The 20,338-nt window shown below is 44.3% G+C and overlaps 1 protein-coding gene across 1 annotated transcript in view; it reads right to left on the reverse strand.

The window, feature by feature from the left end:
- Window positions 1-405: 405 nt before the first annotated feature.
- MAP1A (microtubule associated protein 1A) overlaps window positions 406-20,338 on the reverse strand; it is a 300,227-nt gene continuing 280,294 nt past the window's right edge. The window contains exons 6-7 of the mRNA XM_077474271.1: window positions 15,111-15,346; window positions 406-5,130 (exon numbers count right to left, since the gene is read on the reverse strand). Of these exons, the coding sequence (XP_077330397.1) occupies window positions 4,975-5,130; window positions 15,111-15,346 (392 nt within the window). The 3' untranslated portion in view covers window positions 406-4,974. The remainder of the gene's footprint in view (window positions 5,131-15,110; window positions 15,347-20,338) is intronic.

Below are 20,338 nucleotides of genomic sequence, written 5' to 3' on the forward strand. Positions count from 1 at the left end.
GAGACACTGGGCTTTGAAATCCTCCTGGTTTCCCCTCCTCTAGCGCTGACAGGATGGACTAGGCAGGTTCTGATTGGTCAGTGCCATCCATTTGACAGCACCAACCAATTAGAATTCATCCTATCCGTACACGCTGAGAGGTACGGATAGGAGATTAAGCTGCAGGGATTTCAAATCCCAGGACTGGTGAAGCTGGGACTGTCTCACAGCGAGGGATCGCGGGACTCCTTTATAGCTGTACCGGGGGGTGGGGAGGGAGTCCAGTGTAACTTTACCATACAGATTTTCTGTAAAGGTGAACTTACACTTTAAGCTTAAAGTGGAGAATAGATAAGAGGAAAAAAATATATCATTTTAATAACAACCTTTTCAACCTTGTAAAATAAAGGCAAAAAGAACGACAGACCTATTCATGTCATTTTATTGTTAGAGTTTCAGGCGTTTTCCATTTACAGAAATTCAAAATGACAGAATATTGCACACAGAAAAGTGGACATTAAGAAACAGAAGTAGAGAACAAATTTAAAAAAAAAAATGTTTTCGGTAAACAAGTTTCTTAGTAACGCTGCAGAACATTAAAGGAAAAGAATGAAAAAGTCGGGGGTCTTATTTATACAACATCCAACGTAGAAAGAAGCTATCAGGAATACAGGTTGCAATTTTCAATACAATTAAGACGTATTCACTTTTTTATATATTTTGTAAAATAGTTATTTATTCTTTTGTTTCACCTATTACATACAGGGGTATAACTCATTGTAGTCCACATGCAGAAACAAGCAACAGCTGATTTTAAATGTTTCTATATTTATATATCGCCTATATGTTACGTTGTAATGGTAGTAATGAATTTACAGAGATTCTGCATTTATTTGTGATACATGTTAGCGAATACAGTCTCTGCCCATGTTGTCTGGTTAGGAGGGCGGAATCATGAGATTGACCTTGGTTAACTTTGGGTTGTTCCCTTTATGCAGGGCCCCAACACAAGCCCTATAGCTATTGTCAGATTAAACAACAATTTAGAAATAGCTGAGAACCTAGGTCTGACCCTTCTGCTTTAGTGCTACAAAACTACTAATACGCATCAAAAGGCAGCAATGAGAAGCTCTGTTTGGTAGTCTGTTGTAGGTTTACTATTCTTGCTATTGGTCAACTATTTAAAGGGGAATCACAAAAATTAAACTTGTCAATGCACAGTAATAAAGGGAAAAGGTCTAAGGTCTGTGTACATTCTTATTCATAACATCATTGCTGTGTTTAAGTGTTTCCATTCAGTATTGTCATGTGCAAGGCAGGTTTCTTAGTGACCATGGTTATCCTGTTTCTTGGTCTTTATTTTTTTTGTATTAGCTTTCAAGTTTAAGAGAAATAGAAACATTCATAGCTCATTTCTTTTTAGTGCATTATCTATTCTGCCTAGACACCCGTATGGATGTGATCAAAGGAAATGGCTGTACGCTAGCGTGTTCCTTTTGGGTCGTCATCAGATGAGTGCGCTAGGCATCCAGGCACCTATGTTACTGGCTTAGAGCCACAAGCATTGCAGCAAGTAGGTGGGGCTTGTAGGTCGAGCATCCACATTAATAAAAATGGAACATATAAGCAGATTCAACAAAATCTAACAGCCATATGCAGAGAACATAACGCATGCATACTTTAAGATTTAGCTTCATTAAAAGAAATCAAGCATACCATTCCAGTACAGTGTAGTGCTGATACAATGTGCATTTTTTTCCTTAGTTCAGCACTAAAAGAAGACAGGGACTTGGTTGGGGTAAAATGCGTAAAAGCATGTAACAAAATAATAGACAGTTGCAAATACATTTTAGAAAAGACACCTGATCGCCTTCTTAGTTAAATTTTAAAAACATTCAAAACAACAAAGTCATTCCATTCTAGTAGCTTTACTTTGGATATTATATGTCATTATTTTGGTTTGTTGGGTTTTAGCCTACAGGTCCTTACACATACACAGTATACTAATCACAAGGGATGGTCAGAATGTAGCTATCTTGTGATAATACATAATGACAGCTGGGGACCGACCCCCCAGTCCCATTACACACCATTCCTATCTGTATCACTTTGCTTTATTACAACAGTACAATCAACTCATATCATAACACTATATACCCACTGCCAGCCAATCCATAGCAAATATTTCACAGACACTTGGTTAGATAAGAAGAGTATGAGCTTTCCAAAAATCACCACTCCAAAAATCATTTACTTGGATCTGTTCTTACAAAAACTGGAGAAAAAAAAAAACATTTCATGTCATGGTACATCCTGTATTTATATTTCCACAAGTTAGCCTAGGAGTCACCATGGAACTAATAAAAAGCAAGATCATTTTTTTTTAAAAGGACTTCATTTTATATGTGCAAAATCGCGAGGGGTTATATTGATTTGTAGAGTATGGACAACTAGTGCAAAAAATGTACTAAAACATCATTTCATACTATTAAAAGCAACAGTATGATGACTACACACAGATAAAATTACATACCTACGATTCTCTAAGTCTTGACTATGGGTAATTTCCCTTTATAACTCTGTGTGTTAAAGAAAAATTAACAGCCTATAAAATGATATCCCAATTAATAAGCAATTGGCTTATTGCCAAGTCCAGTGCGATAATCAATAGATTATATTAAAGGTTAGATGCATCTAAATAGTTTAGCCTACAAAAAAAAAAAAAATACAAACATCGCCTACTGTTAGACCCATAAATTAATAACACATAGCTTAGTTCTGACAATAAAAATAAATATATAAATTAGACAGCAAAATACACCATTGATATATAAATGGTTTGCTCAGCAATAAAGAAATGTGTTCTGTTGTGTAAGGCAGGTAGCTCCCTAGAGCAGCCAACAAAATCTAAAATGTAAACAAACAAGCTATAAAAATGTTTTTTGTGTAGCAGCTTCCATGGTCGGTGAAATAAAAAGATCTGATAATGTTCTTAAGCTTTGTGGATCTACCACCTATACAGCTGATATGAGCAAGAATAATAGTAAGTGATAAATACCCAACATTCACTTTATCTTATTTAATGGTTTGTATGTGGGCTGCCCGCTAAGGGATCACTAGGACATGTCCCCACTGTAAGAAAGCACATCAATAGGTACATCACAATCACACTATCGGACTTATTCAGTAAGGCAAAGAAAAAAACAAATTGAAGATCACATGTTATTTTACTTAAGTGAGACCACTAAAAAAAAAAAAAAACATTCTACGTGATTGCTATGTGTTACAGCACTTTGCTCTTCGTCCTTATTAAATAAGCCTGAGTGAGCGATCAACTGTGTACAATGGAGGAGCCAAAGGAAATCAAGTGCTCTAACCAAGCAGGTTATAGGATTATAGATAAGTAGAATACTGAAGCTTAATATTATATGACAGTCAAACTACCATCTACTGACACTACCAGTAAACATGTTGATCATATCCTTCCTGGAAGCTGAGATAAATCACTGAAAAATATAAATTGTTCTTAATGTCATTACACGTTTTTTATTTCTGGATATTCATATAAAATGGCATTTATTTGTTTTGACCAGTGGTATAAGCCAATAGGTATAAACTGATAACCACCATAACAGGGGCCGGGTGCAGTATATTATAGGCAATTCAGCAGTGTCAAAGAAAATATTAAGTCAGCAGTCTGAGTTTCATTTATAAAAATAGGATGGTGGTATTCTTGTGTTTATGACACTATGGGAAACTTTCATTATCTTTCATTGCAGCTATTACATTCATGCAGACTATCCATCCACAAGGTTGCTAACTGCTTCCAGGGACTCCGCTTCATTGCTCTGACTGGGCACCTAGGGCAGGACCTGAAAAATAGGGCCATACAACAGTGTATATAAAGTTAGACCCAAGGCCTCTCATTCGAGTGGGAGGCCTTGGAGAGAGAGGCCTTCTAGTGAGAGGCCTACTAGTGAGAGGCCTTCTAGCGATTTCATGGCAATGTACATTTTAGGGGTCTATGTTCCACATTCTACGATTGAGCAATGCCCAAATTGTGTTCAGTCTGTCGCAAGTAATTTTATGCTACAATACTCATACAGCTAAGAACTTTTTCGATATTTTTCTGGAAAATCCATGGGAAAAACTCCCAGATAAAAATGATCTTTTTAACTACATATCCAAACAGCCCTAACAAACCCCCCTTATGCAGATCATACTCTAGGGTTTCAAAGCTCAGCATAAGTATGTCCCTAGCCGACTCTCTGCTTTCTTACTCTGAAAATACTTTGGTTTGTTACAGAATATGGACCCAATGTGTCTTCTTGTGTGTGGGTGTATAAGTAATCCATATGTTTTATGTATCTGAGAACATTTCAGACCATTCCTCTGGTTTTTGATCCAGATTTACAATCCTAAACTGATAAGTTAAAATAAACAAGTAGTCATCTATTTACAGTATTTTTCATTACATGGTAACCGAGTCTCAACTGCCATCAAAAATCATGTTATAATATCTAATGGCTGTATTTTCTGCCAGTAACTGACCTCCCTTAACCCAAGTCTCTTGAATGATCGTACTACAGAAATGAGGCTGCTAAAACAATATTCATTAATGCATCTATATAAATAATCCCTTGCTGCTGTTATCATACATTATTGGTTTTATCTTTCTTCCTGCTGATAATTGGCAATGCATGAAAATGTAACAAAAATTACACAGATAACGGCAACATATAGCAAACGAAAAAAGTTTGCCGTAACGGTCTTGTCGTGAAGAAAAATAAAAGCTGCGTGTGTCACAGACATCCAACATTGGTAGATATGTCACCAATACAGATCCTAACCAGCTAAAGAGACGCTGGATGTTCAGTTGACAGGGTTTGCCAAGGTGGACTGCTACAATCCAGATCTGTAGAAAGAACCGGATTGTGCCTGGACACACACCTAAAACACAACATACACATAGACACACTGTGACTGCTGTGATCCTTAGAATTCTATTTTGCATGCTGGGAAGGATTCGTCTTGCATCACTACAGTACTGCTGCTAGCTAACACCATTATATTAAGCTCCTGCTGCTTCTCATGGGTTTGCTGGTACCATTCACGTGTCACTTCGGTGTCATGGGTTGGGATTAGTGTCACCTGGATAAAAGGGAAAAAAAAATACTAAAATAATATTGTTAAATACACTGTATTGCGAATTAAATAGGTCAGCTGGTAATCATTAAGCTGGTCATAAATGGATCGGAATTTGTCTGGTTCCGCAGGGACCACCCGAATTTTTGATCCATCTATAGGCAGGCTGGTTGTACAGAAGTCGATCTCTCAATCGACTTATGTACAACCAGCCTGTTGGAAACTTTTCACTCAATCAAAGCCCTGGCTATAGCTGGCAGTGCTGATGAAAGTATTTTGATGGCAGGAAAGCCTACCCACTGTCAGAATACAATACCAGAGCAGGAGGGATTCCTCCATCCACCTTCAATGTGTGGATGGGGAATTGATTCATTTTCTTTTGTTTAACCCACTGGTTGAACGAAAGAAAATGAATCATGCATAGCCTGCCTTAATTTAATATATATACAATATATATTTTAGCCTCTAGACCTGCTGTACTCTACAGTAATTAACAAAAGACAAAACTTTTTTTTTTAGTTTTGGATCAAGTGGAGAGGGATTAGAACACCTGTCAGTTTTTATTGCTGTCTGTGCCCGTTTCGTAACATATGGCGACCCATCACATTTGGCTACCCGCTGGACTGCGCATGCACAACACCGCCATATGCGTTCCAACATTGTGGCAATCTGCCCACACCCCTGAATCCAGGTTCAAGCCCCACCATCCAAGTGGACATAGAGTCAGATCCTAATTAGGCAGAGCGAAGCGAGGCTGTGCCCGAAGCGTGGCAAGCAAAGCGAGCCCGCGAGGGGCCCTGTGTTGGAAAGCATATGGTGGTGTCGTGCATGCACACTCCTGTGGGTAGCAAAATGTGATGGGTAGCCGAATGTGATGTGACACCCCCATTAAGGAGATTCATTCTCTCTATTTGTCCTGTTTACTATTATCATGGAAAGTAAAAGTAAAAGAAAATCCCACATTTTGGGTTGTCCACAGAAAAATACTAGAGGGGCAATTTTCCAATGAGGACACTATTTCTGGTGACCTAGGAGTCCCCAAGAGATTCCCTTAATTTGCCAGGATTTCCTCTAACTTTGTGTTTGGCTATGGGGCAGAAAGCAAAGGTATATTTCCTCAATGGGACAACAATGGCAAAAATAAAGTTTACAGGGTTATAACCCTTCTATACTCTATCCAAAATGAAAAAAAAAGTTTTGCCTATAGTTTTACTTTAAGCTAAGTAGGTGTAAAGGCTTCAGGTCTCAGTACTTCTGGTTCCAGTAATGTCTGAAGTTTCTCATTTATCTAGGTCATGGTAAATTTTATAGTAGGCAGTCAGATTAAACGTAAAAAAAAACGAAGCCAACAAAGATGAAACATGATGCCGATGTATTATAAAAAATAGTAATCAACTCTACCCTCTCATTTTCACTTTATACTGGTACTGGTGTGGTGGATGTGTGTGGTGTGCATGATAGGGGATCAGATGACAACACTGACAGTTTTATAACTTTCACCTTGAGAGGAGAGCTCAGTCATTTACTATTTGAGATAATAAATTATTTTTGCAACAGCTGTGTCCTGTTTGATCTTTCTTTGCTTTTCTTTTGAATATGATACCGTATATACTCGAGTATAAGCCGAGATTTTCAGCCTCTTTTTTGAGGCTGAAAGTGCCCCCCTCGGCTTATACTCGAGTCATCGCTGTCTGCCTGCTCGATCAGCGTGTCGAGCAGACAGACAGCGGCCATTCTATAATTCAAAAGCCGCGCCTCCGGCTCCGCCTTCGCCTGTGATAGGCGGAACACTGAATTTCCCAGCAGCCTGTGTTCCGCCTATCACCGACATCGTCTCATCCTCGTACTACGGACCAGGATGAGACGATGTCCGTGATAGGCGGAACACAGGCTGCTGGGAAATTGTGTTCCGCCTATCACAGACAGGGAGGCGCGGCATTTGAACAGGGGAATGGGCGCCGACGAAGAGCGGTGATCCTGGGACGGGACCGGACGGAGGCTCGGCTCGGGACGGGACGGGACCGGACAGAGTCTCGGGACGGGACGGGACGGGACCGGACGGAGGCTCGGGACGGGACCGGACGGAGGCTCGGGACGGGACGGGACCGGACGGAGGCTCGGGACGGGACGGGACCGGACGGAGGCTCGGGACCGGACGGAGGCTCAGGACACAGGTAGGCTGGACACACAAGGCCACACACACACACACACACACACACACACACACGGATGGACACACACACACACACAGGGATGGATGGATGGATGGACACACACACAGGGATGGATGGATGGATGGACACACACACACACAGGGATGGATGGATGGATGGACACACACACAGGGATGGATGGATGGATGGATGGATGGACACACACACACAGGGATGGATGGACACACACACACACAGGGATGGATGGATGGATGGACACACACACAGGGATGGACAGGCATATCTCACCCTCGGCTTATACACGAGTCAATAGGTTTCCCAGTTTTTTGGGGGTAAATTGGGGGCCTCGGCTTATACTCGGGTTGGCCTATACTCGAGTATATACGGTATGTTGGTATTGGATTGCTTGGTATGTTACATCTCTATACAATTAGGGTATAACTGATCTATGCATATCTATGCGTATAACTGATCTATGCATATTGTAGACCATATCAACATCCTCCTGCGCAGAAGTGTGATGCTCAGACTCAATGTTTCTTACTCATCCACTTCTCCGCAGTTCACTGTCCTCTTAGGACTGGGGGGTGCCCCAATAACATGGCATTAAAAAGCAAAGAAAGAGGGCACACCAGCCTAGCTCATTCCCTTTGTAAACTCTTTATTAATAAAAGCAAGATGGATATGTACTCACAAACGACAGTATACCACAAGCTCATCAAAAACAAACCAAGGATAATGACCACCCCCCCCCCCCCATCCACTGCACATGTTCCTTGACCCAGGAACCCAGATGGATCGAATTGGCGTACACCTTTGTAAGTGGCTCTGATAAAGAGGGGAACCCCCTCGAAAAAACACATCAGCTAAGTAGATTCAGGCGGCATCTTCCTGAGCAACATTGTCTTTGGTTGTTTTTGGTATGTAGTCGTTTGTGAGTATACATCCATCTTGCTTTTATTAATAAAGAGTTTACCAAGGTCATGCACTAGGCTGGTGTGCCCTCTTTTTTGCCATCTTTTGTGACATGAGTGTTTATATTTTACTTTTTTTTAGCTAGTCACATACAACTTGACTTGTTTTGTAATGCTGAAAGTGTTTTACAAAACATCCAACTTGGATAGGAAGCAAAACATCCTCAACATTAGAGAACAAGAACATTTTAATGTGACTAACTACTAACAGATTCCAGTAATATTTTTTCTAGCCTTTACTGTATAAAGAGCTGACAATATAGGTACCACATTGTTTAGTGTTCTATGCAGTACAACCTCTCAGGCCGCGTACACACGCGCGGACTGTTTGCCCAACCTTGTTCGTCAAACAGTTTCGGCAAACAGTCCGCTCAAAATTTGCATGAGCGGACTTGCCCACACACGAGCGGACTGTTTCAGCGAACTGTTTGCCAAACAGTTCGCTCAACTTTTGAAATGAACGGACTCGCCCACGTAAGGAGGAGGCAAATCCGCCCATTTCGAGCGCGTGTACAGGTAGGCGGGGCCCGCGAAGGAGACGTCGCGGGCTCCGCCGACTGGAATGGGCTTAAAGGGGAACCCCAACGCCGAAAAAAATCGGCGTGGGGGTTCCCCCAAAGTCCACACCAGACCCTTGTCCGAGCACGCTACCCGGCCGGCCAGGAAAGGGGGGCGAGCGAGCGCGCCCCCCCTCCTGAGCCGTACCAGGCCGCGTGCCCTCAACATGGGGGGGTGCCTTGGGGAAGGGGGGGCCGCGTGGCCCCCCCACCCCAAAGCACCTTGTCCCCATGTTGATGAGGACAAGGGCCTCTTCCCGACAACCCTGGCCGTTGGTTGTCGGGGTCTGCGGGCGGGGGGCTTATCGGAATCCGGGAGCCCCCTTTAAGAAGGGGGCCCCCGGATACCGGCCCCCCACCCTATGTGAATGAGTATGGGGTACAATGTACCCCTACCCATTCACCTGTGAAATAAAGTACAAAAAAAAACACAACACAGGGAAAAAATATTTTATTGCACAGCTCCGGGGGTCTTCCGTCTTCGGGGGTCTTCTCGCCGGACTCCTCCGCTATCTGTGTGTAGCTCTTTTGCTAGCGGAGGAGTCCGGCTTTCTTCCTCCCCGCCGCCGGCCTCTTCTCCCGACTTCGGGGGTCTTGTCCCCCTCTTCGGTTCTTCTGCCGGGCCACCGCGCCTTCTTGTAGCTCTTTTGCAGGCGGTGGCCCGGTCTTCTGTCGCCGCTGCCTTCCGTTCTTCTGTCGCCGCCTTCGGTTCTTCTGCCGGGCCACCGCGCCTTCTTGTAGCTCTTTTACAGGCGGTGGCCCGGTCTTCTGTCGCCGCTGTCGTCGCCGCCGCCGCCTTCCGTTCTTGTTCTTCTTCTTGTTCTTCTTCTTCTCCTGGAGATGTTGACTCGACGAGCTCTCCGGCCGGAATGCCAGGGACACGCTCCGCTGCCACTTATATAGTGACAATGGGGCGGTGTCACATGGTATATGTCACATGGGTTGGTCACATGGTGACCCCGCCCCCTTACGATGTCATAGTCCCCATGTGACATCAACCCATGTGACCAACCCATGTGACATATACCATGTGACACCGCCCCATTGTCACTATATAAGTGACCGCACAGCGCGGCTCTGGCATTCCGGCCGGAGAGCTCGTCGAGTCAACATCTCCAGGAGAAGAAGAAGAAGAACAAGAAGAAGAACAAGAACGGAAGGCGGCGGCGGCGGCGGCGGCGACGACAGCGGCGACAGAAGACCGGGCCACCGCCTGTAAAAGAGCTACAAGAAGGCGCGGTGGCCCGGCAGAAGAACCGAAGGCGGCGACAGAAGAACGGAAGGCAGCGGCGACAGAAGACCGGGCCACCGCCTGCAAAAGAGCTACAAGAAGGCGCGGTGGCCCGGCAGAAGAACCGAAGAGGGGGACAAGACCCCCGAAGTCGGGAGAAGAGGCCGGCGGCGGGGAGGAAGAAAGCCGGACTCCTCCGCTAGTAAAAGAGCTACACACAGATAGCGGAGGAGTCCGGCGAGAAGACCCCCGAAGACGGAAGACCCCCGGAGCTGTGCAATAAAATATTTTATCCCTGTGTTGTGTTTTTTTTTGTACTTTTATTTTACAGGTGAATGGGTAGGGGTACATTGTACCCCATACTCATTCACATAGGGTGGGGGGCCGGTATCCGGGGGCCGCCTTCTTAAAGGGGGCTCCCGGATTCCGATAACCCCCCCGCCCGCAGACCCCGACAACCAACGGCCAGGGTTGTCGGGAAGAGGCCCTTGTCCTCATCAACATGGGGACAAGGTGCTTTGGGGTGGGGGGGCCGCGCGGCCCCCCTTCCCCAAGGCACCCCCCCATGTTGAGGGCACGCGGCCTGGTACGGCTCAGGAGGGGGGGCGCGCTCGCTCGCCCCCCTTTCCTGGCCGGCCGGGTAGCGTGCTCGGACAAGGGTCTGTTGTGGACTTTGGGGGAACCCCCACGCCGATTTTTTTCGGCGTTGGGGTTCCCCTTTAAGCCCATTCCAGGCGGCGGAGCCCGCGACGTCTCCCTCGCGGGCCCCGCCTACCTGTACACGCGCTCGAAATGGGCGGACTTTCCGAGCGGGAACAGTTTGCTCATTTCGAAAGTAGCCTACACACGGGCGGACTGTTCGCTCAAACACAGTTTCAGCGGACAGTTTTTCGGAATTTCCGAAAGACTTTGTCCGTCCAACTGTCCGCTGAAACTGTCCGCTGAAAGCCCACACACGGGCGGACTGTCCGCCCAAACACTGTTCAGCGGACAAGGTTGGGCGAACAGTCCGCCCGTGTGTACGCGGCCTCAGTGTTCCTGTACTGTATAATTTGGACTTTGCCTGTTTTTTAGAAGTTGGAATGAAGCTGGCCATATACAATGCTTTATTTTGGTGTTTCTCTACTCCACTCCTCAAGGCGCCCCAATAGGTCATGTTTTCAGGATTTACCTCAGATAAAATGCCTGTGGTAATCACTGAAGCCCACATTTGGGTATCTGATGTTGTTAAGCCTAGAAGAGCAATAATGTGAATGAGCTGTAACCGAATTGTAGCAATGCTGGAAAGTTAACTGAAACTCAAGTTGGCACAAAGACAATATCAGACATTGCTTCTTATTTAACCACTTCCGGACCCACCCCACCCCCCATGCATTTACACTGAGCAAAATTATTACGCAACACTTTTGTGTTTGCTCCTATTTATCATGAGCTGAACTTAAAGATCTACGACTTTTTCTATGTACACAAAAGACCTATTTCACTCAAATATTGTTCATAAATCTGTCTAACTCTGTGTTCGTGAGCACTTCTTCTTTGCCAAGATAATCCATCCACCTCACAGGTGTGGCATATCAAGATGCTGATTAGACAGCATGGTTATTGCACAGGTGTGCCTTAGGCCGGCCACAATAAAAGGCCACAGATGTCGCAAGTTTTGAGGGCGCATGCAATTGGCATTCTGACTGCAGGAATGTCCTACAGAGCTGTTGCCCTTGAATGTTCATTTCTCCACCATAAGCCGTCTCCAAAGTTGCTTCAGAGAATATGGCAGTACATCCAACCGGCCTCACAACCGCAGACCACGTGTAACCACACCAGCCCAGGACCTCCATAGCTAGCATCTTCACCTCCAAGATCATCTGAGACCAGCCACCCGGACAGCTGCTACAACAATCGGTTTGCATATCCAAAGAATTTCGGCACAAACTGTCAGGAACTGTCTCAGGGAAGCGCATCTGCATGCTTATCATCCTCATCGGGGTCTCAACCTGACTGCAGTTCATCATCGTAATTGACTTGAGTGGGCAAATGCTCAGATTCGATGGCGTCTGGCACTTTGGGGAGGTGTTCTCTTCAAGGATGAATCCTGTTTTTCACTGTACAGGGCAGATGGCAGACAGCGTGTATAGTGTTGTATGGGTGAGCGGTTTGCTGATGTCAACGTTGTGTTTTTGAGTGGCCCATGGTGGTGGTAGTGTTATGGTATGGGCAGGCATATGCTATGGACAATGAACACAGGTCCATTTTATTGATGACATCTTGAATGCACAGAGATACCGTGATGAGATCCTGAGGCCCATTGTTGTGCCATTCATCCACGACCATCACCTCATGTTACAGCATGATAATGCACGGCCCCATGTTACAATGATCTGTACACAACTCCAGGAAGATGCAAACATCCCAGTTCTTGCATGGCTAGCATACTCACCGGACATGTCACCCATTGAGCATGTTTGGGATGCTCTGGATTGGCGTATTCAACAGTGTGTTCTAGTTCCTGCCAATATCCAGCATCTTTGCACAGCCATTGAAGAGGAATGGACCAATATTCCACAGGCCGCAATCAACAACCTGATCCACTCTATGCGAAGGAGATGTGCTGCACGGCATGAGGCAAATGGTGGTCACACCAGATACTGACTGGTTTTTGGACCCCCCCCCCCCCCCTCCAATACAGTAAAACTGCACATTTTAGAGTGCCTTTTATTGTGGCCAGCCTAAGGCACACCTGTGCAATAATCATGCTGTCTAATCAGCATCTTGATATGCCACACCGGTGAGGTGGATGGATTATCTCGGCTAAGGTCACTAAACACAGATTTAGACAGATTTGTGAACAACAGAAATAGGCCTTTTTTGTACATAGAAAAAATCATAGATCTTTGAGTTCATCTCATGGTAAATAGGGGAAAACACAAAATTGTTGCATTTATAATTTTGCTCAGTGTACGTCGCTACTTTGACGTAAAAGCCGTTATGGCCATAACCCTGGTATTATCTTCAAGGGCGGGCAGTCCGCTTTAGGATAAAAGTGGTCTGCGCGGAGGATTCACCGCAAGATCACTATTATCGTTGGAGGGAAAGGTGCCCACCCCCCTCCGGCCGCATCCCTATCATCTCCGACCGATTCTTTTGCCTGATAGGCAGGAAGTCAAGTGAGGGAATGATGGCCCCCACTCGACTCTATGCCATTGGATAAAAGGAGCGGCGTCAAACGTCACTTCTGCCACAACAGAAGTGTAAATGTGATATCCGATGTCTTTTTGACCCCAGATCTCACATTAAAGAGGTCCTGCTTTTTTTCTATTAAAAGGGATGTTAAATTAAAATTAATAAGAAAAAAAATCTAAATTTAAAGCGCCCTGTCCCTCCGTGTTTGTGCACAGAAGCGAATGCATAGGTAAGTTGCACCCGCATATGTAAACAGTGTTCAAACCACACATGTGTATGTGTTGCTGTGATCGCTAGAGTGGGAGCAATAATTCTAGCAAAAGAACTCCTCTGTAACTCAAAACTGGTAACCTGTAGAAATCTTTAAACGTGTAGATTTTTAAGTGTGAGTTTGTTGCCATTCCACGAGCAGGTGCCATTTTGAAGCATAACATATTGGTTATCAATTTACTTGGTGTAACATTATCTTTTACAATTTAAAAAAAAAATTGGGCTAACTTTACTGTTTTCTTCTTTTCTAATTCAAAAAAGTGTATATTTTCCAAAAAAATTGCACCCGTAAGACCATATCCCCTTAATGACCAGGCAATTTTATGTGATATGGCACTGCGTTACTTTAACTGACAATTGCGCCGTTGTGCAATGCTGTACCCAAATAAAATTCATGTAATTTTTTGCCATAAATAGAGCTTTCTTTTGGTGGTATTTGATCACCTCAATTTAGACCAATATGTATTCTGCTACATATTTTTGGTAAAAAAAAAACTCCCAATAAGCGTATATTGATTGGTTTGTGCAAAAGTTATCGTGTCTACAAACTGTGTGGGGGGATGGTCTGACTGGATGAAGACAGTGATCGGTGTTCCTGCTTTGCAGGAACACAAGATCTGTATCTTCTTCCCTGTCAGAACGGCAATCAGCCTTGCTTGCATAGGCAGATTGCCATTCTGTCTCTCTGGGGAACAATCACGGGTGGCATGCCAGACCCGCTGACTGGCTCCCCCTCTATCCAATCAGCACGTACGCCCCCAGTGTTTATTGCACCAAATGACGTACGGGTACGTCGTTTCGCATAATAGAGCAGACCTGCCTTAATACATCTGGCGGTCAGGAAGTGGTTAAAATAGGCAAAACTTTTATTTTTCATTTTTTAAAGAGTAAAGGAGGGTTATAACCCTTGACAGGTTTTCTTTTGCCATCTGTGTCCCATTGTAGAGATTTCCTTTCACTTGCTCTCCTTTAGCCTAACAGGAAGTGAGAGGAAATCCCTGCAAATTAAAGGAATTCCTTGGGGACCCCCAGGTCACCTGAAATAGTGTCCCCATTGGAAGATTTCTCCTCTATATCTTTTCTGGGGACAACCCAAAATGTGGGATTTTCTTTTACTTTCCCTTTCAATGATAATAAGAAACAGAACCAATAGAGAGGATGAATCTCCCTAACGGGGCACAGACAGCTTTAAAAAACTGACAAGTGTTCTAATCCTCCTCCACTCTATCAAAAACTAAAAAAAAAAAAAAAAAGGTTTTGTTTTTAGTTATACTTTAAGCAATGCCATTGCCATCTAGTTAAACCATGGAGCAGGGTGGACTTTGGCAAATTTGACCATATTGTACATGTGTATAAGGAGGATTCAGAAAGTAGTTGTAAGATACCATTTTAATCACCTTTTGTATGACCACTGCTGTTCTGCATTCTAAAGTGTTGCAAGTTACCTTTTTATTTATTTTTTTACACTGGAACAGTCGCTGTTTTTTTTTTAAATGAACTATGCCACCACTTTAATGTAACAGTTGTATTGTTCTGTAATTTATGGTCTGGTAATAAAACCAGTATATGACAATATAAGAATTTTGACAAAAATCTTACTTACTTGTAAATTCTCTCCCCATTGGGCCTTTCCTTCCAGAAGCGAATCAAGTACAGCTCGATTTGGTTCTCCATTGGCTGCATCATTGCCACTTACAACATAATACGCAGCTCGAACTCTTTTAAAAAACTCCATATCAGTATTTTTGCTATTGCAGTGATTAGGAATGTATGCCAGATCCACATAGACAGGTGGGCCAGGAGGAATAGTAGAGCTTGACTTAGTTGTGCTGCTTGTACCTTGAAGAGAATACAGGTGGACGCTCAGTAGTGACCAATGTATTCAACATACTTATACTTTCATTTTAGATCATTTTAATAGGATAACAGTAATAGCATATAATTCTAGTGATCAACTGCGCATTTCCAAAGCTTCTGTCAGTTAAATTTAGGTAAGTATGCATCTGTTGGGGTGGGGGAGATGGTTGTGAGCTGAATGAAGCTCCTTTCTTTTTGCAGTCAGCCAGATTAAGAACTGAAATTGGATGGAGTTCTATATATCATTATAGCTATATTTCCTTAGATAATTTTGCAAATGAGTAGTTCATAAAATACCTCATTGCTCTATTAACAAGTCTGAATATTTCAAGTTTCATTTTTCTATTGCTATTTCACCATATTTTATCATTGAAACCACAAATCTCAAAACTCTGTAATATTTTTTTGTAGATATGAATTGATTCCTGATGCTGGTCAGTGGGATTATACTGGACATCAACAAATGTTTTCTGCATGCTGGACAGTATGTACTGAGTACTGGGCTATGGGAGTATAGAATATTCTGGCAGCAAAAATGAACCTCATTGCCAGCAAATTATTTGTATACTTGGGATGGGTCCTATACTATATGTGATTATGTATTTTGTATGCAAGGCAATTAGACTATACAGTACAGTGCAAAGTCATCAATTTACGTAAGCTGGTTCATGAATTTTAAAAACTGCCTTACTTGACAAATTATTACTTTGGTATGACCCATTTGTAACCACAGAAATATAGTAAAACATCCCTTAGTGGATTATAATCTTACAGTGCCTGATTTACACAAGAAAACGCTTGCAGTGCAGGCTTACATGAGCATGCGGATGACCACATCCCTAGTGAATGCAATCCCTAACTCTGTCTAGCCTTGCATTCTGTTCTGATAAGGTACACAAATAATTGTGTGTCAACATTTGACTCTATTTTACTAAAGCAACCGACTTGCTAAGCAATCAAATCTAAATGCGCTTAGCAAAGCATCAGGTAAAAAGAGGGGAATTTTGAATTACTCGTACATTCTATAACTTGGAGCATAGGAGACAGGCTCAGTATTCATAGATCCTGGGTTATAGGTTTGTACCTTCAGGTGAATGGACACCGGCAAGCTTTTGAAGACACACTCCCTGGACACCTCCTCTTTCACTCTACCTCACTCCATGAGTCCTCAGTTTTATAGTTTGTAATGCATAGAAACCAAGGATAGACGGGAGGGTGACTTGTGTCCTATACTGTACTCCAAAATATGGAATTCACAAGTAAGTCAAAATTTCTCTTATATAATGTAATCGTGCAGTATAGGACACAGGCTGATAATTCATAGACCTTGGGATGTCCCCAGGCAATGAATGAGAAGGGTGGGCAACAACTGGGAAAACAAAACTGTGTCAACAGACCCAACAACAAGGGTCAATAGATCCAACTTCAGAGTGTCGCTGCAAGATCCTTGTGGCTAAAAGCTGCTTGCTCGGAAGACTGGATGTCCACCTCACAGAACTTTGAGCATGAATAGAGGACTAGGTAGCAGCCTTACAAAGCTGGGCTATGGGATGCCAGAATGGCCAGAAAACTCCCACCAACCTGGAATGGACATGTAAAAGCAAAGAAGGACATTTGTCTTGGAGAGTGTAAGTGCTAGTGATCAGATGTCTTATCTGTGGAGCGATGGTGGACATGGAAGCAGGATGTAATTTGCAAGGTCCTGAGGATGAGACAAATATGGAAATCCATCTTCCTAATTGATGCTGTTTGAAAAATCCAACAGATTCTCCTCTCATTCACATATAGATACTGTAAGCGCCACAGCTCTTAAATATCAGGGTTCCCAGAGTTGACTGAAGAATTTGAAGGTAAAATGATAAATTGTTAAGCTAAGAGGGATTTCTCTGTAAGGGAGAAAAGGTCAATCCCCTTAGGAGACTATCAAAAAACTGAGGACTGAACAGGGTAAAGCTCGTTACACACAGGTCGAATGTTGGGACACCTGTCCGACAAAAGCCTTGTGGCCAGCTCCTGTCAGATGAGCACGCTGGAAAACCAGCAGCCGGCCGCGATCAGCGCTCTCAGTCAGTGGTGGAGAGCACTGATCGGAGTGTTCTGGCGGGGGAACGTACCCCTGTCAGAATACAACAGCTCAGTGGGGGAGATCACTATACTAACTTTGCATAGTTAGTGCAGCTGCACCAAACAGAGCTGACAGTTTTTGGGTTGAACGAAAAAAAACCTCATAGTGTGTACTAGGCTTAAGGTTAAATGGAAGGTGCCCAGAGGGAATTTCCTCAAAAGCTTACAAATGTCCAATCACCTATAACCCAGGGTCTGTGAACAGCCTGTGTCCTGTACGGTATGATTAAGATAAATATATACACCATGCTGTGGGAGCAAAACAAGCAGCGTATAGGTATTTATCGTAAAGAACCTGTTCAGAAGCAGCAGCATAAAAGATTGTGAACTCACTTTGGCTGTCACCACAGCAGACATATCTGCACATGCGCACTGTAATGCCCAATTTTTACTTGCCCATGTAAAATATCTGAGAATGGTTAGATGGAGCCAACAAAAATTTGAAATAAAATACTTTAGACATCTATTCAGGTGCTGGAGCAAATGCTCCATAGCAACTCACACCTATCAATAAAATTGCCATGGATGCCTAAAGCAATATTACATTGAAAAAACAAAAAGGATCTTTATTGCAACTTACCAATCCCGAAATGTTGTGGCTGTAACAGTTTTCCTTTATTTTGTAACCTGAATATCTGCCCAGTAACACACTTCCTGTTTTAGGGTGTCTAGATGCACTAGCAGATTTAGGGCTCACTTCACAAAAGGAGATTACATATCATATTTGGGTCATGTATCCAAATATCACATGCGATATATTGAAAAGCTCAATTTACTGTAGATTTATGCATTATTTACCACAAAAATAAGAAAATACCACATAAACCTAGTTAAAAGTAAATTTACTAACAAAAATGTAAACAAAAGCATTTGTTAAATAAGTTGTGGTCTAGCCGGTTGTTAAGCAGCCAGCATCTGCCGGCATCCTTAATAACCAGGGAATAGCTGTTTTTTTAAGGAGCCAACATCCACTGTGTTCGTAAAGCGGGATTCCACCCTAAAGTGGAACCCCCGCTGATCGGATCCCTCCCCCCCTCCGGTGTCACAATTGACACCTTTCAGGGGGGAGGGGGGTGGAGATACCTGTCAAAGACAGGTATTTACACCCACTTCCGGGCATAGACTCCCGTGGGAGTCTACGCCATTTCCTGCCCTGCCGCGCTGTCTGCTGGGACACACACGGGTCCCAGTGACAGCGCGGAGATTTCCTATTGCGCGGCGCAACTCGCGCATGCGCAGTAGGGAACCGGGAAGTGAAGCCGATTCACTTCACTTCCTGATTCCCTCACCTAGAATGGTGGCGGCAGCAGCCGAGGGCCGAGCGATCGATCGGCCTCGGCTGCCGGCATCGCTGGAACCCGGGACAGGTGAGTGTCCATTTATTAAAAGTCAGCAGCTGTAGTATTTATAGCTGCTGGCTTTTAATATTTTTTTTTTTGGTGGAATCCCTCTTTAACAACCAGTGTTTCATCTTCTGTCAGCAGGGATTCCCCACTGACAGAATGTAAACAAGAGCCAAAAAATTATAATGTGCAGTTTCCCCCCTCAATCCACCTGGCACATCAGGAAAGAAGGGGTGAATGAGCATACACCCTCTGAACCCACCCCCAACAATAACAGATCACATGCCCTCAACATGCCACCCCTGACACTTGGCTCCTGCCAAATGACATGCCACGCTTAAGTCAATGAGGGAAGCATGGTCAATGGCATCATAAAGGGAGGGATCACCTGGAGACATCATTGATCATACATGGTTAATGACATCACCGGGTGGCCACATCCCTTGTAAGGCCATTGACCCCTGCCATAGTCGATGTCACCGAGTGGCCCTGCCCCATGTGACATCATTGGCCCCACTCCCTCGTTTACATGGTAAGTGGTGTGCCAGTGAGCAGAAGCCAAGCAGTAGATTTTTTTGTGCATGTGGTGTTCTTCTTGATTGAAGATAGATCTACATGGGGGGGGGGGGGCATTTTTCTTTTTTTTAATAAATGACTTGTTGAGGGGGGCTTCCAGATTCTGGTAAGTCATTACCTCCATGTGCGAACAACCACAGGGCCAGGGTTGTAAGGAAGAGGCAATTGTCCTCATCAACAAAGCACCACCCCCCATGTTGAGGCCATTTGGACTGGTATGTTTTATTTTTGACATGAAGTCCCCCCAAAAGCTTTAAAGGAACCGAAGTGTGTGCTGTTTTTTTTGTGTTGTTTATTAATTGAAATGTCAGCTCTTTTGTTTACATTCTGCTGGGTGCGTGAAGGGTGCTGGCTCCTTAATAACCTGCAGCCCTAAGCTGAACTGTGACATTTAGCAGTGGTAGGAATCAGGGGCATACCTAGAGCATTTGGCACCCGGGGTAGATCCTATATCTGAAACCTCCCTACTTAAAAATGTAAAAACACCCCTCTGTGCCCCCTGCATACCTCCGCACCCCCGAATATCTCTTTGTTACTACTGTGTACTCCCTCTCCACAACTGCACCTCTGGACCCCTTTACATTACCCAGCCCCCACAGCTCTGGACCGCTTTATACTACACAGCCCCCCACTTAACTTGAAAAGTTAAGTCCAGCAGTTACCGCCCGTCCTCTATTCAGAGCTGCTCACTGTCTCTCTCCCCTGGCTATGAGCGGTGCAGAGTGAATCCGGTGGCCGGCCCTGGGTGTCAGTCATGCACACGGGCACCCCCGGACCCTGTCACAGCTCACCTCTCCCTGCCCTGACTCTCACAGAGCTGTCGCTGCTGCCTGTGCCCGGGGCCCCCGCGGGCTGACACCCCCCCAATGCGTGACACCCGGGCAGGCCGTCCCCCCCACCCCCCCTCGTTGGTAGGCCACAGGTAGGAATA

This window comes from Lithobates pipiens, unplaced genomic scaffold (assembly GCF_037356315.1).
Source record: "Lithobates pipiens isolate NorthernLeopardFrog02 unplaced genomic scaffold, aLitPip1_a1.2 Scaffold_8, whole genome shotgun sequence".
NCBI lineage: Eukaryota > Metazoa > Chordata > Amphibia > Anura > Ranidae > Lithobates > Lithobates pipiens.